Below are 26,892 nucleotides of genomic sequence, written 5' to 3' on the forward strand. Positions count from 1 at the left end.
AAACACTGGAAATAAATGATGCTGGTGGATTTGTTTCAGGCTTTTTAACTTGTTTTCTGATTTTGGGTGGGTTTATTTTAGAAGGTCAGCTGTGTAGAACGTGCTATCAGGTCATATGGTGGTGTAGCATAATAATAAGGAAGCAGATTTATCTATATTCCCTCCAAACAGACAAGGAGAAATTTTCTGGCCTACTGCCATGCAAATGAGTGACATTCATCTTTGAAATCCTTCATCTGTTACTGCAAAGTACTGATTCATCCAGAACAGGGATTTGATGTGTTCTTGGGCATCCTTAAGATTTTCAGGGGTCCTTCAAGAACCAGTGTTGGTGGCTAGTGAGAAGAAGGCATGTGCTGGGGCCCCACCTCTGTGTAGTTTATCTGTTTTCTAAATGGGGATTCTGCCCAGAATTATATCGCAAGGGGAACTGCAAAGGGTTGAGGATTTTGTGAAATTTAAGGGGTATTTTCAAGTTTCAGGCTTGGAAATTGCCTGCTCCCTGTGACTAGGAACTGCCACTACCCTACCTCAAGAAATAATTAGAAACAATTAGAAACTGATCATCTGTGGGAGGGGAGGAGGATGGGGAGGCCCCTGTGAGGGCTCTGGACGTGACTTTAGCTCCCAGTGCATGCCTGGCTGCCACGCTTCTCTTCTTTGAAGATTTATAGTCTGGTCTGTAACGTATGTTTTTATGTTATTTACATATTTGTATACATATAATACATTTTATTATATGCATATAGTTGAGATTATACTATTTAAATTGATTTTTGAACTTACCTATTGCAAACTTTTACCCACATTATAAACTCCTAAACATAAATTTTAGTGGGTGCACCATATTCCATCATAGGTACTTAATCATTTTCCCACTGGAAATTTTGATTGACTTTTTTTTTTAACTATAATAAATAATACTCTGATTTTTAGATCCTTGTCTAAAAATTTTGACATTTCTCATTATTTTCTCAGGATAAATTCCTAAAAGTAGAATTCCTGGGTCAAAGAATATCACACCTATAAAGCCCAATATATATTATTTTGCTAGACTTTGTTCCAGAAATGCTGAATCAATTTATATAACCACCGTGAATATAACAGTACAGACCTTCAGCTGACTGTCCTGAATGTATTGCTTGGTTTCATCAGGAAAGAGAAAAAAGATTATTTTTTATTAGAAAATTATCTTTTGGCTACAGTAGCTAAAGTAGAAAAATTTATGCAGGCATGATTAATTGTGTGAAGAAAAATTTGTTTTTTTCTGAAAATGAAAGTGAAAAAAATGTACCAGCAAAGAAATGAGACTGAAAGATAGTAGGTGGAGCACAGTTACTTGTTAAGATTTTTTCATGTCCTAAAAAACTGAAAACAGTTTGCTCTCTGAGCATTTACTCTGTGGTGAGAGCATATTTTATGCCTCTCATGTACAATGCAGGACTTTTCAAAGTGCTGAGTTAGAATGTAACATTTGGATCCTGTGTTTTAAAATGCATTTAATTAGAGGTGGGAGCATGACAGCTCTCGTTCCGGGGCACTTTTTTTTCTCATCAACTTCTGTTAAATGGATGCCTCCGTTGAAATCGTGGCTTGGCCTCTTTGTGAATTTCCTCAGGTTGGTTATTGTCTCTCAAGGATTGCTTCCTTCTCCGTAAACTAAGAACATGTTAGTGTCCAGAGGATGGAGACAATACCGTGAGGAGCTCCTTGCTATGTCTGGGGCTGTGCTGTCCAACATGGCAGCCTAAGTGGCTACTGAGCACAAGAGATGTGGCTGGTCCAAATGGAGATGTGCTGTACGTGTGCAAATGCATACCAATTTCAAAGACTCAGCACCAAAAAACAATCTGAACTATTTTATTAATTTTCATATTGTTACATAGTGGAATAATACTATTTTGGATATCTTGGCTTCAAAGGCAGCACATTATTAAAATTTTAATATTATTTTTCAGTTGCTTTTTCCTTTTTTGAATGTGGCTTAGATTGTATTTTATTGGACAGCACTGCTCTTGATCCTGATAAAGGCTCAATAGATATTTAAAAGAAATCCAGGCGGTGGTTTCCCCTTTGTGGAGTTGCCCAGTTGTTTTATCTCCTGGGGATATTTGATTCTAAGGACACTGTAAGGCATTTGGGCCAGTCCTCTGGAAGATCTGGATGGTTTAGAAAAGGCTGGAGAGGGATGATGCATAATATATCATTGTTTGTTAGGGGAGTGAGTGGAGAGTTTAAAAATAGCATCCCCCCCTCCTCTGGCCCCATGCTGATCCCTTCTGAGTTATTTCTGTTGGCCGCATTAGGGACCTGACATCTGATTCATTCAGCGGGCCCTGCCTCGGTCCTTTAAAACAGAATGGACAGTTAGTGAAAGGTCAGAGCCACTATGGCTGGTGGTAGCTACCCCAGGCCGTGACAGGCAGAGGAGACAGAGGGGTTGGAAGAACAAGTATGGCAAAATGCTTGGTCAAGATCCAGACTCGGAGGGGCCTCCGCTTGCACATGGTGAACCACTGCAACAGCAATGTGTTTGTCCGTTTGCTGAGCCACGGCTCCAAGGTCACAGCTAGAAACACGGGTACGTGCCCGGCGCTCGGTCTGAACTGTCATTCTGCTCTTGCAGGAGGGCACGGGCTTCCAGCTTCCTGCTGGCTGCCGGCAGCTGGGAGAGAAGCCAAGGGTGAACCTCATGTCAGAGGTCTGTGATAAGGATGGGAAGGAGGGAGGGAGGGAGAAGAGACAGACAGGAAGCAGTGGGCAAGCAAGCATGAAGGGGAAATGGAAGGGCCGGTAATGGGGGTCCTGACTCTCTCATTAAGTGAAAATGGTATGAAGTCATAAAGGTTAACCAATTACACTTGTGTCAGCACCGGGTCAGGAGGCGGCAGCGGTGTTGTGTCCAATCTGGATTGCTCAAGAATGACAGGTTATGGAGAAGGCAGATTGAATCAAAATGTGCTCCCCACTCCCATCACTGTTTAAAGCATAAAATCTTCAAGTGTACTTGCCTGGATGTGGCAAAACTCTCCTTTATCTTCAAGGAGAGCTTTACTGAAATACAGTGTCAGTTAAACAACTGGAATCTACTGATTAGTCCGCCAATTTCCTTTTCATTGGAAATATCATATTGTGTGTGTTATTTTGTGGTCCTTGTGGGGAAATAGGACTTGAAATAGGAATTTAAAAGCTCAGAGCTAACAGCAGGGAAGAAGCTTCTATTCTGTATGTCTATTGGTTTTCACCAGTTGATTAAAAGAACTCCTGGGAAATGTCCGGAATTGGCCATATCTCATGCACACGTGTGGAAATGACTTCTAAATGAATTGAGATGAAATTAATCATATTTATATAACTACAGAGATAAAAGATGATGTGTTCTTGTTGTAAAAGACTTTCAAGAGTACAATTACACAGACTGTTTTCTTTGACCTTAATAATTCTAATAGCCAATCTATGCACATGTGGAGTATAGGGTTGTTTTTTTTTTCATGAATGGGGTTGTTCTCTATTATTTCACAATTCATTTTTTTCATTTGTCATGAATTGAAGGACTTTCCATATAGATATATATTCATCTATATTATTTTAGAAAATGGCTGAATAATAGGCAGTGTAGAGATACCATTATTTAATCAACAAATTACTGTTGGAAATGGAAATTTCCTATTAACTGGCTGTAACAGTGCTGCAATGAATGCTCATACACAGGCATTGCTCTATGATAGATTCTTACAAGTGTAATTGTTGAGTTGAAGGATATATACATTTTAAATTTTGATGGAAGTGGACAAATTGTCCTCTGAAAGACTAACACTAACAATTAGGTAAGTATGAGAATGTCTACCCCTTCACATAGTAACTAACTCTTCCTGACCAATTTCTTTGGCAAAAAGGTTGGAAAGAAAATGAGATTTTGGCTTAATTTGCTTGTCCCTTTTTAATGAGGATGAACATTTTTCAAATGCTAATTGTATATTTGCATTTCTCCTGGGGACTGCTTGTTTACTTTGCACATTTCTGTTTTTTTTGTCCTGTCCTTTTTAGATCGTAGGCATTCTTTCATAATCTGTATATAATCCTTTGCCTTTACAAATATTAACCTTCTCTCCTATTTTGTTGGCCTTCAACTTGTTTTAATGTTACCCTTGTGGTACAGGCACTGTTCATATGCACAGGTAACTTCCACATGCACAGACTACTTAATTTTACTCTGGTCTAAGTTGCTTTAAATGTCGTTTTTTCTTCATTCAAGATCATAAAAGTGTTTCCTGTGTTATCTTCTTCCTAATTAATGCATTAGCTTGAACTCTGTGAAATTGCTGATATTCAACTGCTTTTGACCTATAAAAATAGTGACTTCATTATAGCTGTTTTATTTTTTTAACTTGTTAATAACCTCTTTGGAATGTTTTATGCATGTGTATCATGAATTGGTTAGCAGTTTTTCTCAAAGTTATTTATCATATGTTTTTAAGTGTACATTTTAGAATTCCTATGCCATTACTGTGTAGTAATTTTGATATCAGGCCAGGTGCCCCCTCATCGATCTTTTTTAATCCAAAATTTGATTATGAATGTACACTTTCTCCATGTGTCATCTTTGAAAATGCTCTAAGATTTGTATTGGCATTGCAGTGAATTTTAGTTTAATTGGAGGAGATCTGGATCTTCAAAATATTTTCTGTGATTTAGGAACATTGTTAGATTTTTTCATTTTCCCAGATTTTCTTCTGTTGTAATGTTGTCCTCATGCAAATGTTGCATATTTCTTATTCCATATGCCTATTCCTGGATATCATATAGCTACTCTGATTTGTGTATTTAGCTATTTTGAATGGGATTTACCATTATCGTATTTTTATATTGTCTTCGTTTATGTGCAGTAAGCCACCTGCTTGCCTATGTTGCTCTTACATTTGAACCCCTTACTGAATTCTGTTAGTTCCCCTAGCTTCTTATTAGAATCTTTTGCCTTTCTTATAGATAATAGTATCACCTGGAAACTGAATTTTGTGCCTTCCTTTCTAGTATTTACACTTCTGATTTTCTGTCTGTATTGAGGGCCAGAATAACACTGTAGTGTAGTAAAGAGTTTTAGTCACGTTCGGACTTTGGTGGGATGACTGATTGTGATGACAGAGAGATCCCTGAGATGGTATGACAGCTGCTTCAGTGAGGAGGCCATTAGCAACAAGTAAAAGAGAGCTCTTAACAAACACTGGTTTAAATGAGGTGATTTATTATCCAAGACAACAAGCCCAGAATCAGAGAGGATTCCAGGATTGAGAACCCAGGTTCATTCCATCTCTCTGCACTGCTCATCTCACTTGGCGAGGACTCCCCTCTCACCATCTGCTGTCAGCATCATAGGAAGGCTGCCGGAATTCCTGGTATTCTTTCAGATAGATGGAGAGAGTCTGTATCTTTCCAGGATGATGTTCTTTGAAGCAAGGAGCCTTTCTCAGACATCAAGTCCGCTCCCTGCTGGCTACCCTTCCCTTCAATTTCCATTTTCAGGATTGGCTCACATGCCCATTTCCAAACAAGACACCATCAAGAGACTGGAATGACTATGATTGGCTTAGACTAACCATTTGGGAGAGAAATGGATAAGGAATAAACCATGGACAATAGCAAGATAAGAAGCATCTGTATCAGACTGGGAATGGGGGACAGTAGAATCTTCCCAGTGACACATGGGGCCTTAAAGAATGAGTAGGAGCCGTCTATGTGGGGAAGGGCATTCCAGGAAGACACACCAGTCTGTGCAAAGGCACACAGGCATGGCGTAGCATGGCACATTTGGGCACCTCTAAATACATGGGAGCGGTGGAAATGTGTGGGGTGGAGGAGTGTTTTTTGTACTAAGCTGGAGAGTTTAATTTCTACTGAAGGGCATGAAAAACCTTTTAAGGGGATTCATATGATTAAGTACGCATTTTAGAATGATTGTTCTGGTGTAATTCTGAAGGAACCAGGCTAAGGTCAAGGAAACCAGTGAAGGGGCCACTGCTCTCCTACAGTTGAGAAGTGGTAAGAATGGAAAAATGGAGAGGCAGGGACAGCTCTGGAAGTGAAGGTGGTGGCAGGTTAGATGTGAGCAGTGAGTAAGACGTCTTGGTCACCCCTCAGATTGCTGGAGACTGGGTGACATTCAGTGACATTACTATTAACATTAAAATGCCTGACAGGCCCTGAAGAGAAGAAACCAGTGTTGCTTTAACTCAATATCTCCCAAAATTACTTGACCAGAGAACTTAGAACACAACTTAGTTTGAAAACATATATTATTGAATCTCTCACCCACCTCAACTCAAAACCTTCCAGTGGGCTCCAGGCTCACCATGCAACTGTGTGCAGGCACGTCCACCTCAGTATGTCCAAAACCAGACACTCTCTGTGCCGGCCTTCCCCTCCACCACTTACTGTATACATTGTGGAAGGATACCCCCAACTAGTTAGTTAATATACCCATCACCCCACATGGTTATCTTTGTGTGTGTGTGTGAGAGCATTTCAGTTCTATTCTCTTAGCAAATTTCAATTATATAATAATGTTATCTACTATAATGACATGTCTTACATTAGATCCTCAGGTCTTATTCATCTTTCAGCAGTTTTTACCCTTTTACCAACCTCTCCCTATCTTCCCCAGCCCCCAACAACAAGCACTTTTCTACTTGCTTGTTTTTTTTTGAAAGATTTCATATGTAAGTGATCCCATGCAGTATTTGTCTTTCTTTTTCGGCTTATTTCACTTGCATGATGCCCTCAAGGCCCACCCTTGCCACAAATGGCAGGATTTCCTTTTTTCTCGAGGCTGAATTAATATTTCATTGTGTGTGTGTATCCATCTGTGTATATCTCCCACATCTTTATCCATTCATCCATTGATGGACACTCAGGTTGTGTATAACCACCATTGATGGCTATTGTGATTAATGCTGTCATGAATGTGGGCTTGCAGATAGCTCTTTGATACCCTGTTTTCATTTCCTTTGGATATATACTCAGAAGTGGGGATTCCTGGATCATATGGTAGTTCTATTTTTAATATTATTGAGTCTCCACACTGTTTTCTATAGTGGCTGCACCAATTTACATTCCCACCAATACTGCATGAGGGGTCCCTTCTCCATATCCTCCCCCACACTTGTTATCACTTGTCTGTGATGAGAACCATAACTTTGTGGTGAGAGCCTGTACTCAAAACTTGCTGGCCTTGTCCAAAAGGCTGAGAGTGCACACAGTTTCCCAAACTAGTCTGATCATAGAAAACTCTTTTCATGGAACAACTGGCACATCTTAAAGGACGCTAGTAACCTGCAGGGCTGTGTTGAGCAAGGCTGCATAGCATATTGGAGCCATGATATGGCTGAGACTCTAAGGGAGAGGGCACAGAGTAGCAAAAACAGAGTTGAAGCCACTACAAATAAGGTGTGGAAAAGAACTGGAGATCTTGGTGAGGGCCATTCTGTGGGCTAGAAGGGGCCGCTGACCACTGTGGGGTGAGGACAAGTATTGACTGATCATCTTCTTAGATTCTAGATATTCAGGTTGTCCAAAATGATGGTAAGACTAAGGATGCCCAATTATTCAGCTACTCTTAGAAGTGAATTTCGGTACATGGTTGGGGAAAAACATGAAGATTTGCTCTGTGTGTGTGTGTGTGTGTGTGTGTGTATGTGTGTGTGTGTGTGTAAGTTTCCACTTGTCTATACTTTTCCTGAGTCACAGGAATGACTCTTCATGGGTTTTAAATAGAATGACTTGGCAGTCACCCAAGGATATTTAGAGGCATCAGGTACGTTTCTAATATGAGATATTTTGCTATGTCCATGCATGAAAGTGAAAACCCTCATCTGAGAAAATAAATGTCACCCTCAGGATCTTTTCTTTAAACCTGTGGGACTATGAGCTTTATCTGAAGGATTAAACTTTTATCCCCAACAAAGGGAAGATAAAGGAGTCACATAGGAGGCTAATGACACACTGTCTTAACACATTTTAGAAGGCTGCATGCTGGTTATGTGGATAGAAAATATCTTAGGGACTGATAGCACATGCAGAATATAGTACATTTTAGAGTTTATTTTATTTCTAATCCAAACTGTTAGTCTTCACAATAGCAAGTGATTTTTTTCTTTTTTTGTGGGGAGAGGAGCTCCTATCCTGGCTTTGACATAATTACAGGAAACCTGACATATAATCAGGTGACCATAAAATCTCCTAGGCAAACCTTTCAAGAGTGAAAGAGAAACTTTAATAATGCCAATAGGACATGCAATGGGACTGGACCTGGGCAGATGGGGCTAAACAGTCACCATACAGATAATAACACTGTGGTTTCAGCAAATGAACTGGGGCTAATAACACAGAAGACCCTTCCTCCTCTGGGCCTCTTAAATCCCTTTCTCTTCAGGCAACGTGGTGATTGGGACAAGCCTCAGAGACAGGCTTAGGTACAAACCCCTATTACACTGATCGACGTTAAGTAGATCAATCAGAAATTAGCCTACCTCAAGAAGCTGGTTCTAGTCAATAGGCACCAAATATGTGACTTCCTTAGGGATCTGACAATTTTGTGTGCTCAAGCAGTGGTTAACCCTCTCAGATCCAGTGTCCCCATTTAATGACAAAAATCTTGTAATGTTGTACCATCCTGAGATGAAAGAGAAAACACAGTCTAGTTACACATCACTTTGCAAGTCAAATTAATGCTCTAACTGCAATGTCAGAAAAATTAGAAGAAAGTAATTTATACTAAATTAGTAAGGCTTTCCAAAGGCTTTCCTTAATTAAGCATGACTTACCAGGAGGCAGAATGAAGGAATGGGATGCTGGTACCTATGTGATGGGGGGATATGAGTGGCAAGGGCACCACTCAACAGATGCAGAAACGAGGGATGCTGTGTAGGCATCTTGGACCCCTGAGGCATGCTGTATGGCAGTGATGTGACATTTTAAACAGGTAAGCAACCCTTGGCAAAAAAATTCCTTCAGTTCAAGTGGTTGTATGCCTGAAAAATTCAAAATATGTTAAAATACCCAACTGCTTTAAGTTTAAATGTAACACAGGTAGGTTCTAGATTCAGATCATTCTAGATAGGTTTTTTCCCTACATGGATAATGTTTGATAGGACATCTGAAAATTATGCAGAATGTGGGAAGCAAAATGACTCTTCATTTTATGGGACCATCCTCCCCATTTGAGGATGTCTGGTACCCCAGGCTCCACCCACTAAGAGACACTGGCTCCCCCAGTTATTGTGACCTCCAAAAAAGCCTCTGTCATTTTCTAAAATACCCTCCTCCCTGCCAGATCATGGTACCATCTTTGTGTCCCTGCTCTGCAGACTTCAGGGGCATTCCGTATTTGGGTATGAGCACAAGTGACCATGTGACTTGGGGTGCCTCAGAGGAAACCAGGATGCTGGTTCCCAATGGTGCTATTCACCAAAGCCTCCAGCATGGAGAAAGGCCTGATGTTCAGAGGGGTGGGCGTGGGGCTGCTACTGGCCATGACGGGTGGAACGAGGAGCAGGGCTGGAGGGGACCTCTGGCAAGGAGCCAGTTCCATTTCAGCCAATGACAGCCACAAGAATGGCAGATTCCGGATAGGAAAAGCATTGCCCACTGGGTTTAGAGTTTCCCTAAGGAATCCACACTCCAGATTCTGCTGACAAGGTTAGGGTAGATTTATATTGTTACCTCTGTATTGTCTTTAAAGTACTTGCTCACATCTTCTGCTTCTCTCCACTTTTGAGCCATTTCACAAACTCATGTGATAGAGGTATTATCTTCATTCAAGACATTTTTCTTGTGACATTCGACTTTGCATTGCTTCATTCATAAAGATGGTCGCACACAGACAAACTAGATAAGGGCAATTAGCCAGGCTCTTTAGCTGTTTTGTACCCACACATGCTGCTGGTAATCACAGTTGTAGTATTTGGATTCTGTCACAGATGTGCTCAGAGTTAAGAGAGGGGCTGATTTCTGAATGTGAGCAATGATTTTTCCACTTTGACCTGCCTCTAGTTTTGCTGTGTACTAAAAAAGGACTCTATAGTTTGCCTTCAGCAATAAGATGGAGAACATTTTCAGTAAGCATCTGTTGGCAGCCTGCCAAGTAGGTTGTTTGGTGGGGCATGGTGTATCTTTAGCGGGAGTCCATCACATTTGGATCATGTGAATGGTGTCACCTGGGGTGGGCAGTGGGCAATGGCTCGTCTTTTCCACTAGTGTCCTTTGATTCTTGCTGTTTCGCTTCATGTTTTTCTTCAACTTGGATAATGCCAATAATGGTATAAAAACATAATTATATTACTATACATAGTTACATTATTGTTACTACTGATTGCCATTTATTGTTTTCTATGTGTCAACTTTGCAGCTATTTGTAATTTTAATTGGGCCATATTAATTATATAAATTTGAAAGCTATTTCCTTTGCCTAAATCACTGTCATTTCACTTCTTAAAAAAATTTTCAGCCCTTGAGCTTTGTGAATATATTCAGGAGGCATGTTTAGAGGAAATAAATTTAATGAAGCAGTGTAGATAATCTTACTAATTTAGTGCTTTGGGTCTCTTTGGACATCTTCCTAAAAATCACCAGTAAAAATATGTAGAAAATTTTAAATATCTAGCATTTAAAGAAAAGATGGACAACCAACTATAATATAGTTCTCTTTGGACTCTATTCTGGTGGACTTGTTAGAAACCTAATCTCTGTGCTGATGAAATGACAATGCTTAATAGGTCAAGTGTAAATCTTGCTTGATAATAGATTGAATTATCTTAGTGAACTCTAGTAAGATAGTAAGATCAGGTTTCTATACGGTTTTTGCTATAGACAGCACTTATGCATCCATAATTTCATTTAACCCTCACTCAGCCTTAGGAGTTAGGTGTTACTCCTATGTGTAGTTAGCAAAGTGAGCTCCAGAGTTACCGGACAACTGAAGTCTCATCATGTAAGTAGCCAAGATGGGGTTTAAACCCAAGTTTGTCCAACCTTTGGCCTCCTTTCCACTCTATACCAGTGGCCTCACAGTTTGAGCACAGAGATAAGGGAAAAGCAATATGAAACTCCAGCATATCTGCCACTAGTGGTTAGAAAAATGATGAAAGGGAAGAAAGCATTTATTTCCTTGCCTTCTTCCTTCTTTCCAGAAAAATACATGAATACTTCTGTTACTGAGATCAAAGTACTGGAACACTGGGTGGCTTGGAGGCATCAGGAAGCTAGCTGACTGGTTTTAATCACAGCAGCATTTACAGATTAGCAGCCTGTATGCCTGAAGAGACACACAGGTGCATTTTGTGCAGACCATACAGATGTTTTTTAAATTTGAACTTCAAAGCTTTCAGGGGCATTCATTATGACCAAAGAGCATGGAAGATGTGTGTGACCAGGGCAAAGAAAATAGCCCAAGGAGATGGGTCTGGTCTTCCTAGGGCAGTAAAACCACTCAGATACCTTACTTTTGCTAAAGTGGAGGTAACTTTTTCTTGTGGAGATACATTTCCACGAAAGAGGAAATACTTTGCCCGAAGAGGAGAGTATAGTGACCCCTCACTCTGGGGACATGTAATACCAGATGTGTAAAGATGTAGCATCCCTAAAGTCCTAACTCTGTCATCTTTCCCTACACTGTGGCTGTCTTCTCCCTTCAGGTTTCATAGAATGCTATATGTAGGAGAAAAATTATGGCCTGCAGTAATTTTTAAATTTTACTGAAGTGAAGTTCATATAACATAAAATCCACCATTTTAAAGTGAACAATTCAATAGCATTTCGTACATTCACAATGTTTTGCAACTAACACCTCTATTTAGTTCCCAAACATTTTCTTCATGCCAAAAGAAAACCTGTACCAAGAAGAAGTCACTCCCTAGGCCTCTCTTCCTTCAGCCCCTGGTGACTGTACCAGTGTGCTGTCTCTGTGGACTGACCTATTCTGGGTACCTCATATAAATGGAATGATACGTTCTGTGACCTTTTGTATCTGTCGTTTCTCATAAAGCATGTTTTTGAGATTCTTCCATGTTGTAGTATAGATCCGTACGTCACTGCCTTTTATAGCTGAATAATATATTGAATGGAAATACCACATTTTATCTGTTCATCCACTGATGGACATTAGAGTTGTTTCACCTTTTGACTATTGGAGTAAGTAGTGCTGCTATGAGCATTTGTGTACAAGTATTTGAGTACCTGTTTTCAGTCCTTTGGTTTATACACTTGGAAGTGGCATGGTTGGATCATATGTTAACTGGATGTTAGACTTCTTGAGAAAATGCCAAACCTTTCTCCACAGCAGCTGAAGCATTTAAAATTTCCATCAGCAATATACAGGGGTTCTAGTTTCTTCTCATCCTCACTAATACTTGTTATTTTCAGGTTAAAAAAAATTATCACCACCTGAGTGGGTGTAAAGTGCTATCTTCCTGAGGTTTTGGCTTGCATTTTCCTAAGCGCTGGTGAAGTCAAGCATCTTTTCATGTGCTTGTGGGCCCTTTGTACAGGCATCTTTCATCTAGGCTGCTTGGTGCTATCACACCAGGGATATCAGGAAATAGCTGTTGATTTTTAAGAGATAAAACCAATAATTCACTCCTGCACTTCTCCCCGCCACCCAAGTTTTTCTGAGATTTAATTGACATATATCACTGTGTAAGTTTGAAGCACACAACATAATGGTTTGACTTACATATATTGTGAAATGATCACCACAGTAAGTTTAGTTGAATCCACCATCTCATACAGATACAATAAAAAGAAAAAAAGAAGAAAGTTTTTCCTTGGGATGAGACCTTTCAGGATTTACTCTCTTAAAAACTTTCATATACATCATATAGCAATGTTAAATACAGTCATCATGTTGTACATTATATACCTGGCACTGGAGTTTGTACCTTTTAATCTCCTTCCTCCAATTCTCCCTCCCCCCACCCCTCTCCCCACCCCCTGCCTCTGGTAACCACAAATTTGATTTCTTTTTTAAATTAGATTCTACATTAAGTGAGATCACGTAGCATTTGTCTTTCTCTGACTTATTTCAGTTAGCATGCTGCCCTCAAGATCCAGCCATGTTGTTGCTAATGGCAGGGTTTCCTTATGAATAATATTCCTATTCATAGGAATGTGTGTGTGTGTGTGTACACACCAGTTGTCTTGGCTACTGTAAATAATGCTGCTGTGAGCATGGGGATGCAGATATCTTCTTGTTATGTTAGTGTTTTGTTTCCTTTGGATGTATTCCTAGAAGTGGAATTGCTGCATCATGTGGTAGTTTTATTTTTAATTTTTTTGAGGATCTTCCATCCATTGTGTATTAGTTTACAGTCCCATCAACAGTACACAAGGGTTTCCTTTTCTTCACATCCTTGCCAGCATTTATTATCTCTTGTCCTTTTGATGATTGCCCTTCTAACAGCCATAAGGTGATATCTCATTATGGTTTTGATTTGCATTTCCCTTATGACTATTGATGTTGAGCACTGCTTCACATACCTGTTGGCCATTCATATCTCTTTGGAAAAATGTCTCTTCAGGTCTTTTGCCCATCTTTTAATTGGATTATTATTATTTGTTGTTATTGCTATTGAATTGCATGAGTTCTTTATATATTTTAGATATTAACCCCTTATCAGTTACATGGTTTGCAAACACTTTTACCATTTTGGATGTTGTCTTTTCACTTTGTTGGTGTTTCATTTGCTGTGCAGAAGCTTTTAGTTAGGATGTAGTTCCACTTGTTTTTTATTTTGTTGCTTGTGCTTTAGGTGTCAAAATAACCCATGTCAAAGAGCTTTTTCCCTATTTTCTTCTAGGAAACTCATGGTTTCAGGTCTTAGTCTTTAATACATTTCAAGTTAATTTTTATGAGTGGTGTAAGATCAAAGTTTAGTTTCATTCTTTTACATGTGAATATCCAATTTTTCTAGCACCATCTAGTAAAGACAGTCTCTCTGTTGAGTATTCTTGGCTTCTTTTACAAATACTAGTTGACCATATTTGTTTAGCTTTATTTCTGGTCTTGATTCTGTTCCACTGATCTATTTCTGTTTTTATGCCAGTATCATATTGTTTTGATTATAGCAGTTTATAGTATTGCTTGAAATAAAAAAGTGAGGTATCTACCACTTGTCTTTTCTCAGGATTGCTTTGACTATTTGGGGTCGTTTGTGGTTCCATATAAATTTTAGGCTTGTTTTTTCACTTGTGTAAAAAGTCCTATTGGAATTTTGATAGGGATTGCATTGAGTCCACAGATGGCTTTTGGTAGTATTGACATTTTTAAAATTAAGGTATCATTGATATACAATCTTAGAAAGGTTTCACATAAGCAACATTGTGGTTACAACATTCACCCATATTATCAAGTCCCCCCTCACATCCCCCATTGCAGTCACTGTCCATTAGCGTAGTAAGATGCTATAGAGTCACTACTTGTTTTCTCCATGCTAGGTAGTATTGACATTTTAGCGAAAATATTCTTCTGATCCATGAACATGGGATACCTTTCTACTTATTTGTGTCTTCAATTTCTTTTGTCAGTGTCTTGTAGTTTTCAGAAGTAGAAATTGTTCACCTCTTTGTTTAGGTTTATTCCTAAGTATAATATTGTTTTGATGCTATTGTAAATGGGATCATTTTATTTCTCTTTTAGATATTTTATTGTTTATAAGTGGTACAGATCATTGTATGTTAATTTTGTATTCTGCAACTTTACTGAATTCATTGATTAGATCTAACCAGTTTTACGTGGAGTCTTAGGATTTTCTACATATAAAATCATATCTGTGCAGACAATTTTACCTCTTCTAATTCTAATGCCTTTTATTTCTTTTTCTTTCCTGATTGCTCAAGCAAGGGCTTCCAGTACTATGTTGAATAGGAGTAGTAAGAGTGGGCATTCTTGTCTTGTTCCTGATCTTAGAGGAAAAGCTTTCAACCTCTCACCATTGAGTATTATGTTAGCTGTGGGCTTATCATATATGACCTTTATTATTTTGAGGTATGTTCCTTCTTTACTTGTTCAATATGAACATATATTGAATTTTGTTAAATGCTTTTCTTGCATCAGTTGACATGATCATGATTTTTTCTTTCATTCTGTTAATGTGATGTATCACACTGGTTGATTTGCAAATGTTGAACCATCCTTGCATCCAAGGTATAAATCCCACTTGATCATGGTGAATGTGTTGCTCAGTTTGATTTGCTAGCACTTTGAAAATTTTTGCATCTACATTCTCAGGAATATTAGTCTATACTATTCTTGTCTTGAATCATTTTCTGGCCTTGGTATCAGCGTAATGCTGATATCACAAAATGAATTTGGGAGTGTTCTCTCCTCTTTGATGTTTTTTTTTGAAATTTTGAGGAGGATTATTCTTTAAATGTTGGTAATTCACCTATGAAGACATCTGATCCTAGACTTTTCTTCACCAGGAGATTTTTTATTCAATCTCCTTACTAGAAATTGGTCTATTCAGACTTTCTTTTGCTTCTTGGTTCAGTCTTTGTAGTTTGCAAGTTTTTAAGACTTTTTCCATTTCTTCTAGGTTGTCCAATTTGTTGGTGTTTACATCTAAAGTTTGTCAATTTTGTTTGTGTTTTTAAGAACCAATTCTTAGTTTGGTTAATCTTTTTTATTGTTTTCCTGTTTTCTGTTTCATTCATTTCCGCTCAAATCTTTATTGTTTCCTTCATACTCCTAACTTTGGGCTCAGTTTGTTCTTTTTCTAGTTCCATAAGATGTAGAATTAGGTTGTATGTTCAGAATCTTTCTTCTTAATGTAGGTGTTTATTGCTATTGAACTTTCCTCTTAGAACTGCTTTTGTTGCATCCAGTAAGTTTTGGTATGATGTGTCAAACTTTTAAATATCCCCTCTAATTTCTTCTTTGATCAACTGGTTGCTCAGGAGAGTGTTGTTTATATTTCTAAGTATTCATGAATTTTCCAGTTTTTCTATTATTGATTTCTAGTTTCATACCCATGTTGTCAGAGAAGATACTCAGTATGATTTCAACCTTCTTGAATTTTCTAAAATTTATTTTGTGGCCTAACTTATGATCTACCCTAGAAAATGATCCATGTACACTTGAGAAGTATGTGTATTCTGCTGTTAGAATGTTCTGTGTATGTCTGTTGGGTCCATTTGTTCTATAGTGTTCAAATCTTCTGTTTCCTTACTGATACTATGGGTGATCTGTCCATTGTTTAGAATGGGGTATTTAAGTCCCCAGATATTACTGTATTGCTGTTCATTTCTCCTATTAGTTTTTACTTTATGTATTTAGGTGCTTCAATGTTTTGCACATATTTACAGTTTTTCTGTCTTCTTGATCTATTGGCCCCTTTACATTATGACTTTGTTTACCATTTTAAAAATATATTTTTTCTGACTGAAGTACAGCTATCCATTTTTTGTTTTCTTTCTTTGGTTACTGTTTTCTTAAAATATACATAAACTGAGAGTAAAGGGATGGAAAAATAAGTCTTTAAGGCTAATGTGAGACTCATAGGCAGCATATCATTGGATCTTGTTTTTGAATCCATTCAGCCATTCTGTGTCTTTTTATTGGAGAATTTAATCTGTTTACATTTAAAGTAATTATTGATATATAATTGCCAAGTATTATTGCCCTTTAGTTCATTGTTTTCTGATTGTTTTATAGATCCATTTTTCCTTACCCTGATGCCTTTTTTAGTTTTTTATTGTCTTACAGTATCACAGTGTGATCTGACTTCTTTATCCTATTCCTTTGTGTACTTACTACAGATTTTTCCCTTGTGTCTACCATGAGGCTTACTTAAAATATCTAATAAGTTTAAAATAGGATATAATTTTAATTCAGTAGAATTCCTAAGCTTTACAATTTTACTTCTCCTATCCCTCACATTTTAGGTTGTTGATTTTAACAATTTACATATTTTTCATAATGTGTAACATTTTAGTTATGGTTATTTTTACTACATTTGTTTACCTTTTAACTAGAATTGTAAATGGATTACAGAATCTGTGACTATATTTTTACCATCATCAGTGAGTTTTACATTGCTTCTAATCTTTTTATGATGTTGATTAGTGTCTTTTTATTATTTTCACTGGAAGAACTCCTTTAGCATTTCCTGTAGCACACATCTAGTGGTGATGAATGTTCAGGAAAGTTTTTATCCCTCCATTTCTCAAGGACTTTTTCTGGATATATATTCTTGGTTGACAGTTTTCTTTCAATAATTTGAGTGCATTATACCATTTTCTCCTGGCCTGAAATGTTTCCACTGAGAAATCTGCCTTTTGTCACATGAGGGGTTCTCTTGTATATAACTTCTCTCTCCTTTTGCTGCTTTTAAATTTTTTTCTTTGCATTGACATTGACAATTTCATTATAAGATGTCTTAGCATTGCCGTATTCAGGTTCAACCTATTTGGAGTCCTGTGGGTCTCTTGGGTCTGGGTATCTGTTTCTTTTGCCAGGTTTGGGAATCCATTATTGTTTTTAATATACTTTGTCCCTTTCTCTTTTCCTTCAGAATCCTCAAAATGCAAATCCTGTTTTGTTTCTCCTCTGACTAGATAATTTCAAATGCCCTATCTGCAGGTCACTGATTCTTTCTTCTGCAAGGTTGAGTCTGCATTTGAATCTTTGTATTGAATCCTTCAATTACTATATTTTTTAGCTCTAGGATTTGTTTTTTGATGGTTTCTATTCTTTGTTGAACTTCTCATTTTGTTCATTCATTATTTTTCTAATTTGGTCATCTGTGTGTTCTTGTAGTTCACTAACCTTCTTTCACAGGACTATTCTGTCTTTGACAGGTCAGAGATATCCATTTCTTTAAGTCAGTTATTGATGCTTCATTAATTTGATGGTGTCATATTCACCTGATTTTTCATGATCTTTAATTCCTTACATTGGTATCTTCACATCTGGGTAAGTGGCCTCCTCTTCCAGATTTTGCAGGTTTAGTTTGGTAGAGAAGTTCTTCACCAGTCGGCTCAGTTTTGGTTTCTGGATGTCTCCTGCTAATGTCCTCAGGCTGGTGGGGACTACTGTTTGTTAGGGTCTATTTTTGGGTGAGGCAACTGTTGGAGCTCTGAAGTCCTTGGTTGGGGGAATATGCTGCTGGCTTGGTCCCTAGCCCAACTGAGGCTATAGGATGGGCTCCATAGTTGCCTGGATTCTCTGGTCAGTCTTACTAGATAGTCAGGACTGGGTACTGTACTCAGTGTCCCTGCCCTAGTGGGGCAGGCCCAACACCTAGGGCCTGCATGGCTCATTGTTTGGGTACCTGAATCATGCAAGAATGTGCACTGGATATCCTGGTGAGGTGAGGGTACCAGTTTTGCTCTCTGTTCAAATGCCTCTGTAAGCAGGGCTTCTGGATGGACTATGCAGCTTCCTCTGTGCTCTGGTTGGACAGGCTGAAGCCTGTATTCACCAATAAGTAGGACCATGAATTAATTTCCCTACCCAGACACAGCCTCCTACTCTGGCTCTTCATTTGTGATCTTCACTCAAGCTGACCCCATGCCCCAATTTCTCTGTCTGAACAGGGCCATTCAGTTTGCTCTGGGGGCAGTCAGCTCTGTCCTCCTAGCTCTCAGCTGGAACACTGCTAAGTAATGCAGCTTGCAGGTGTTCTTGCCAGCCTTTTCTGTCAGATTGGGCAGGCGCCCACTTCTTGCAGTGGCTGTAGCTATAACTCAGCCCTCCTGCCTGAGTGGGACTGGAGGTCCCAGTTCAGCCAACTCTTGAATTTTCCCAAACAGGCTTTCCAGATGGGAGGGGCCAGTAGCCAAGCTCCACAACAGGTGGGGCTATGGCTCAGTTCTTCTGCCTAGGCATGGGCAAACAGGCTCTAGGGCCAGCAAAACTCATCCAAGTACCTGAATCAAGCACATCTGCATCTCATGGAGTTCTCTAGTTAGAATGAGCCACTGTTCTGGCTCCACAAATAAACAAAGCTGCTGGTTTGGACACCTGCTTGGGCTCTGCCATCAGAAGTTTGGTCTGTTGAGCACTGGCTCTTGGAAGCTCCTCCTATTTTCTGTATCACAGTCAGATTCCCAGTGGTTGAGACTTGAAGATTCCCCTGCAATCCTTGTAAGGGCCCCCATGAGGGGACCCACAGTGCTCGGTGGGAGCTGATGTCACCCCTGACTCTCCCTTCCAACTGGAGGAACTGTAGGCTCAGTGGCGTGCTCTCAACATGGTGCGGGGGTATCAGCCTGGGGGAGGGGCAACGGTCAGCATAGAGCTGCTTCTCTTACCCTTCCAAGGCAGTCTGTCTTGGTGTCTAAGGTGTAGGGAGGTGCATCAGCCCCATTCCTGTGTTTTGGGGTTCTTGAAGTGGTGTCTTGTCCATGGATAGTTGCTAGTTGTTCTTATGAGAGGCAGCAAAGTCAGGAATAGCCTATGTTGTGTCACCTTGGTGACCTCACTTCCTGCACATCTTGGAGAGAGAAATCCTGAAATATATTCATTAAAAGCTGGTTTATAGTTTCCTAATACATCTGGTTACCAATCTGGTATTATATTACATCCTATGGAACACTTCTGAGAAACCAAGATCAAAATTAGGAGAGCTGGCCTTAGGCCTATAAGTAGGTAACTATAGATTTCTATCTGTAACATGAAGGGCTGAGAAACTTCTTCCCAAATAAACTTTAAGAAATAATGTTCATATTCTTTAACCAAGCAATTTTTCTTCAGACATCTACATATAGCAAATGAACTGAGGGGAAAAAGGCTTTATATGTAAAGGTGTCTCATAGATTTGCTTTGCAATTGTAAAAAAAAAAAATTAAATATTTTCCAACAGGCAACTAATATTTTATTAACTGCCTAGAGAATTTGGCAGCCATTATAAATACCAACAAGAATTCAACAGTTAAAATGTTAAATGAGAGGAGAAAGATGGAAGTTTGTGCATACAGTATTACTGCAATTACATAAAACTAGAAACCAAAAAATTGTGCCTAGAATGTAGAAACCAGTACATAAAAATAATAAAGTGATTATCATTCAATAGCAAATTCTATAATTTTGCTGTAACACTTTTTTGGATGACAGTGTTGACTTCTAAAAGACACAACTCAAAATTATAAGTGATTTATTATAATTTTATTCTTGAAGACATGCCCATGGCTAGGCATTTGCAGACTATAATTAATAATTTTGTAAATACTGCCAAACATTTGAGGTTTTATTGTTGGTTGTTTCAGGTTTAGCATGTTGACCTTAGAGCTTATGGTACACAGTCTGTAATGACTTTGTTAAAAGTCAGGATTCCACAGAACAATTTCATGGATTCCTTGAATTCTACTTTTTTTTTTTTTTGAGGGTTTGTTTCCATCTAGAGATCTTGGTGGAAACAGAAAACCTGAAATTCAAAATTAAGAAAAAAAAATGTCTCTTTACAGGTGTTCCACTGCCCAAAGAAGATGATATTTCTGCCCCTTTGATCTCCAGCTCACCAGTGAAGGAAGTCAGGAATTATGAAAATCCCCCAGGCGAAGAGGAAGATAAAATAAAAGAAGAGCCCTTGACCATCTCTGAACTGGCATACAGCCCAACTGCCAGCCTGCTCCCTACCCCAGTGGATGATGAGATTGACATGCTCTTTGACTGTCCATCTAGGGTGGAGTTCGAAAGAGAAGACACAGATTCATTCGAGGAACTGGAAGCAGATGAAAATGCCTTCTTAATGGCCGAAGAAGAGGAGCTGAAGGAGGCTCACCAAGCTTTGTCGTGGAGCTACGACATTCTGAGTGGCCATATTCGGGTGAACCCACTGGTCAAGAGTTTTTCCAGGCTCCTTGTGGTGGGCCTGGGGCTGCTGCTCTTTGTATTCCCCCTGCTCCTCCTCCTTTTGGAGTCAGGTATTGATCTCTCCTTCTTATGTGAAATCCGCCAGACGCCAGAGTTTGAGCAATTTCACTATGAATACTACTGTCCTCTCAAGGAGTGGGTGGCTGGCAAAGTAAACCTCATTCTTTACATGCTGGGCTGTTCATAAAATTCCTATCTCATATATGACTAAGGGCTATATTCAATACAGGTGTTTTTTTTTTTTTTTCCAGCAAATGCCTGGTTCTGAATGGTCGTGGGGCTATCGACAGGCATTCCTTACGCATTACTGATTAGCTTTCCATAATTCACTGCATAATAAGTAAGTTTTAATCAGATACAGTTATTTTAGTTACAGGTCAGGAAGATGGCCTTTAAATAACCAAAAATGTTTATTTTTTATTATAGTACAGACATACTCTTTATTATAATACTTTGAGCTGAATTAGATTTCTTTTTTAATAGCACCATTACAAGCTATAAGTTTCAGAATCAGAATTTTAGTAAAAATTCAAGAGAACACTTTTGAATATAATCCTTAGTGAAAACAATGTCCTCTAACCAATGCCTATACAACTAAATTTATGCTGGGCTTTTGTTTTTGTTTTTTTAAAAATATTTTTATGTGTTCAAAATATTTTGGTAAATTTTTAGCAAAAAAGAAGCCTCCTGGAGTTATTTAAGTGTACAGATTGTAAGACTAATGCACAAAGAGTATGTCAGGAATTTTTTAATATTTTGGCACTGGTTTGTTTTTAAAAATATTTTTGGCTGAACAGTCGCATAATTTGTTGTTACCTGCATATAAGACAGAAAACAGGTAGAAAGTTGCTGTAGTAATAAGCTCCTAAAACAGATGATGGAATTGGATGTAGAAATGGAGAGCATCAAATGGACACAGCGTGGTCCATTTTTCAAAGTATTTGGACAAGACTTTAAGTTACTTTCATTTAAGCTCTGTCCATATATTTTGGCTGGGGAAGCAGAATGTTTTTAAAAGAAAGTGAAACTTTACAGGAAAAAAGTTAAAGATGATGAAGTTAATTTTGTACATTAACAAGAGTGGAAACACATGGAAACTGGACAGATGGCAAGTAGTAAAGCAAGGGTTCTGGTGGGCAAGTGGGGGCAGGTGAATGACCTATTTTATGAAGGTGATGGTGATGGAATGAATGTGTTGGATGTAGGAACAGTGCACTTGCTGTCCGAGTTGATATGGGTATGTTTTAAGAGGATCTAATAAAAGTTGAGAAACTTCAAAAGAAGTGTGTGTATGAGAGAGGAAGTGCACAGGAGAATGGATTTGGGGTTTTTGAGGTGGTCTTTAGACTCCTTGCTGGGTGTCTCTAAGATCTTAACTCATTTGGGGTTCCCATTAGAGAAGCAGAGGGGGCTCAGTAATTGAAACACCATTCCAGCTGGGAGAAGGAGGGAAATGACTCCCTAATCAGACAGCAGGGGGTACAATGCTCTAGAATCTTCCTTCATACCATTGAATCCATAACAGAAAGGCTCTGGTGCCTTCTCACGCAGAGTACTTCTCCATACTGTGGTGTGAGAAGGAAAAAGAGCATGGAGATTTCTCCACAGACTGAAAACATCCCACTGCCTTCATTTACAAAGAGGTGGGGCTGCCTGTACTCTCCCCATAACAATCATTGGCCATTCCAGTCCTACTCATTTATGGAGCTCCAAGTGCTTTATTAGACATCTAATTTTGAAGATAAGTTTTAAGAGTCAGCTCGTGAAGCTTGGGTTGACCACACTGTAATATCCATTTGCTATTAGAGTTCTTTCTCACGTGCTTTCAGGGATTTATTTTGCTTTTTAATAAACAATGTTTACTACCTGAAATTTGATACCAATATAGAAATATATTTTCTACAGCTTTTTTTTGAAGTTTGCAAGTGGCCAGCTTTGAGATTCAACTTTTTTCTTCTTTTTTATGACTTCTTGGTCATACTTCTGACATAAGGGTGCTCCAGTATAGTCTGTACAAAAATTAATCCACCTTCTAAACATGCTTCATATCATTTTCTTTGAAGTTCTAACCATATCAAATCATCTAGCCCTTAAGGTAACATTTTTTAAATTATGGAAATAATATACTGCTGCTGTAAAACCTGAAAAATACTGAAAGGATATCACACATAGTCCAACTATGCAGATTTATATTAAGAACTAATGTATTAACATTTCCAGCTAACATCTCTTTTCTCTTAGGCAAAAACATCATGTTGAATAGAAATGTTTTTAAGTGAAGGAGTTGACAGGATAGAGTCTGTTGAATTTAAACAAGAGTCACCAAAAGTAAAACTGGGATCCTGAAATGCCATTTTATTGGAATAGAATCAGAACCTTTTAGAAATATCCACTTAAGTTTGTTAGAAGACAGTCACCAGAGGCCCGAGTCAAATGAGGAAAAGACTGCTTCCAAAGATGGAGAGTATATAATACAGAGATACAGAGTCCAAAGCAAGTGTGTGAGTATATGTATATTCCATATTAGTGGTATATATGTGTATTTATATACATACAACTGATATGCCTTTCACACATAGTTGTGTTTCTTTTTCCCCAAATTGAAGAATTTGGGACATGTTATTCCTTTTCCTTCTCAGATAATCATGGTGGACAATACCCACAGTCTCAAAGCTTTCAATTTTCCATGAAAACAACTGTGTATATTTGTTGTTATATATACACCCACATATGGCAGATACATATACACACACAGTCTTGTCTTTAGTGACAGTGCAAGTTGGATCATGAAAAAAATGTAGGTAAAGTATGGTATATTTCTGTCTGTGCTTGGAACATATGTTGTAAAATGTTATGTATTTGGATTATATTTTGTGGTTTGTCTAATATTGATAAGACAACTCTGGAAAGAATTCAAAATGAGTCGATTTCATTGAAATACTACAGATATGAGGCCATGTTACCTGTGATTGGAGCCTTATCTTTGTATAGTGAAATCTTCATTTCTGTGTCAACATCCAAATTGTTTTATATGTTAATATGGTGGCAGGAATCCCTAATAAAAATACTCTGGGGAAAAATGTTTCTGCAATCATTTAGTTTTATTCAAAGTAAAGGTACATAAAACTTGTTGGGAACTATAGGAAGGTGCCATATAGGACCTTGAGTGGTGATAGTATGAAAAGAAAAATCACAGGTAACGAATGGGATTAACCCTTTATAAAAGTCACCCAGGCTAAAACCAGGACTATTGAATGTACCCAACCATAAAAGACAGCTATGGTTAATTAATGGCATTAATATACCTAGAGAAAGAGAAACGCATAGACAAATATGGAAGAGGGGTATTCTAGATGACAGGTAGAGGAAGGATTTCAGAGAGCTAGAGAAGTATGTCATTGCTTCTGGCCGTTTAGTGTCAGAGCTGCATCAGACTCCAGTCTGCAGCACTTGTTCATTGGCCCTGGAAGAATCTTACTGTTCTACTCCTACCTTCCCCTCCATACAGCATAGCCTAAAAGGCCCTCTGCTTTGGCTTGTCACAAAAACTAACACCTCCACACTGATAGTTAAATCAGAATGTGTTCTCAGACTGAAGCAAAGGGGGCTCTTTGTAATAGGAACACCATACATGCCAAACAGTACACCAGCTGTGATGGCCTCTTGAGTTCTTAGTTTTACAGAGTTATAACTGACATATAGTAGTCTTAGGTATACCACATAATGCTGTGATATATGCATATATTGTGAAATGATCGCCATAAATTTAGTCACCATCCATTGCCTCACATAGTTCTAATTGTTTTGTGTGGTAAGAACCTGACTTCCTCTCACAGCAACTTTCAAATATACAATATGGTATTATTAACTTTAGTAATCATGCTGTATATTACATCCCCAGGAATTATTTATATTATAACAAAGTTTGTACCTTCTGACCACCTTCATCCATTTCACCCTCCCAAGGAGTGGGAGGTGGGGGAAGTCTGTCAAGTTCTTACTAAGCAGTCTCTGGGGATCCAGGCTTTATAGCACAGGCAAGAAAAGAAATTCAGTGGTTAGTGGTCAGGCATGAGGTTTCCTATGGACCCATAGCCCCAGCTCTGGCAGCTCTAGGCAGCACCTTTGGGTGAGTGTCTGCAGACTGGAAGGCTCCCACAAAATGGCCCTTGGCCACTTATCCTGAGCAGTCCAGGCACCTGACCTGTGCTTGCTCTTGGGAGAAACCTTTTTCCTGATCCTACATTCCTTGCTCAGCCAAAGGATTAGGGGAAACATCTCCTAACCACACTCCAGCTTGGAAGGAAAGTACCAGGGAGAAGGGTCCACCTCTGGGTGACCTTGGGATGGCTGTGGCTGAGGAAATTGAGATGCTCTGGGTCATCTTTTCCTACGGGGTAGAGTGAATGTGCTAAAGGTCCCTGCTTACTTGTCCTCCTGCTTCTCTCTCTCTCTCTCTCTTGCTCTTGGACCTGCTTTTGGGCTTCCAGTCTCCATGCAGTAAACAGACCCAGCAGGACCTGCCCGTGGTGGGCCCAGCCCGGACTCGGCTCTCCACATTCCAGCCTCAGTCTGTGATGGGGTGGGTAAGTTCGCAAGCCCCACCCTGTGGGCCCAGCTATCGTCACTTCAGAGAGGATGAAAGAAGCCTCACTTGGGCCTCAGATCCCAGCTGTGTTCTCCAATCCCTTAATAAAACTGATTTTAATCCTTTTCTGGCCATTGTGTCTATTGTTTATTAGGAATTGGTGGAGGGGGGTAAAGGGGCAGTAAGGGAGCACAAGATTCACCATAAGAATACTTAGTATCTCTGCAACCTCCAATATTGCCAGCAGGCAAGAAGTGGAGAGGGCCAATCCTGGCTGGACCCCAGGCATCAGCGGGTATTTAATACTGACATTGGTCCCAACAGGCCTTGCAAATGGGTGAGGGAACTTGGGACTTAACATCAGTAAAGAGGGTTAGCTGGGCCCACACATCCTTATTCTTTACCTATAGCTGATGCTTACCCAAAGATCTCTTTAGAAGGGCAACTAAGCAATTTTCTGGCTGTAAAAGAAAACTCTCAGTAGGACAAAAAGTATGTTTTCTGAGGGTACCAAGTATTGAGACAAGTCCTGCAAATTACATCAGCTCCTCTGACCAGCCCTGATCACCTCAAATCCCCCCATCCATCAGAGTCAGAATACTTGGCTCTTCAGGAGGCTGCCCTGCAAGACAGAGAACACACTAGCCAACCCTCATTAGTCTCCACTCTGCTTGGCAGTCCATCTTCACAATAATTTAAAAACACAGAGTTCTGATTTAAGACTCGATATCCTGTAATTTCTTGGTGTGCATCAGCTTCCTCCCATCCTGGCTCAGCCTGAGTGTCCTGACATTCTGAGCTGCTGGTTCTGCAAAGCTGAAAACCAGACCTTGATCCGTGGTGGCCACATAAAGGTACTGCTTCCTGGTCACCGGGTTACTGTATAATTTATCATCCAAACCAGGACTCTTTTGAGAGTGAAAAGCAATGTTTTTAGTGATTATGCCACAGCAACAGACGTTAGCTAGGACTGCTCCAGACATTTCAGCCATAAGGTTTTGCCAAATCAGCTGGGTGCCCTCTTTCAACAACTCTTCCAGTTTCTTTCTCCAAAATACTGACAAGGTGACATACAGAAGGATAGAGCTCACCTATTTGCCATCAGGAATCAGATTAAAACTCAACAAAAATAATCATAGTATGTGGTTTGATGTGCAACTATTAATTCCACAGATTATTTTAAATGAGCCTTCTGTCATTGAATATTTAATACCACACACTCAATTTGTTTACCATTTGTGATGTTAAATTTCTTGTTTAATATGAGGCAGATAGAGGGTTAGAATGATCTCAGCACTGCTTTTATCTCCAAAGTCCTGAATCTTACTTTTCTAACTGCACTTACAGAGCACCCAATATCTGCTTAACTGTGAGCAATGGATTCATGCTAAGTACACTCAAGACAGCTGTGCAAAAGTCAACTTGATCTTTTATAATGAGAAGC

At 39.1% G+C, this 26,892-nt stretch overlaps 1 protein-coding gene across 6 annotated transcripts in view; it reads left to right on the plus strand.

Moving 5' to 3' along the window:
• FRMD3 (FERM domain containing 3) overlaps positions 1-25,571 on the plus strand; it is a 267,152-nt gene extending 241,581 nt beyond the window's left edge. For 4 of the 6 annotated variants that reach the window (XM_036904323.2, XM_057498554.1, XM_057498555.1 and 1 more), the window contains one exon: positions 20,452-23,938. In XM_036904323.2, the coding sequence (XP_036760218.2) occupies positions 20,452-21,047 (596 nt within the window). In that variant the 3' untranslated portion in view covers positions 21,048-23,938. Of the gene's footprint in view, positions 1-2,299; positions 2,582-20,451; positions 23,939-25,350 lie in introns of those variants that run through there. The other 2 variants (XM_036904324.2, XM_036904327.2) reach the window with 2 other exon arrangements.
• Positions 25,572-26,892: the final 1,321 nt, after the last annotated feature.

This window comes from Manis pentadactyla, chromosome 3 (genome assembly GCF_030020395.1).
Source record: "Manis pentadactyla isolate mManPen7 chromosome 3, mManPen7.hap1, whole genome shotgun sequence".
Classification (NCBI taxonomy): Eukaryota; Metazoa; Chordata; class Mammalia; order Pholidota; family Manidae; genus Manis; species Manis pentadactyla.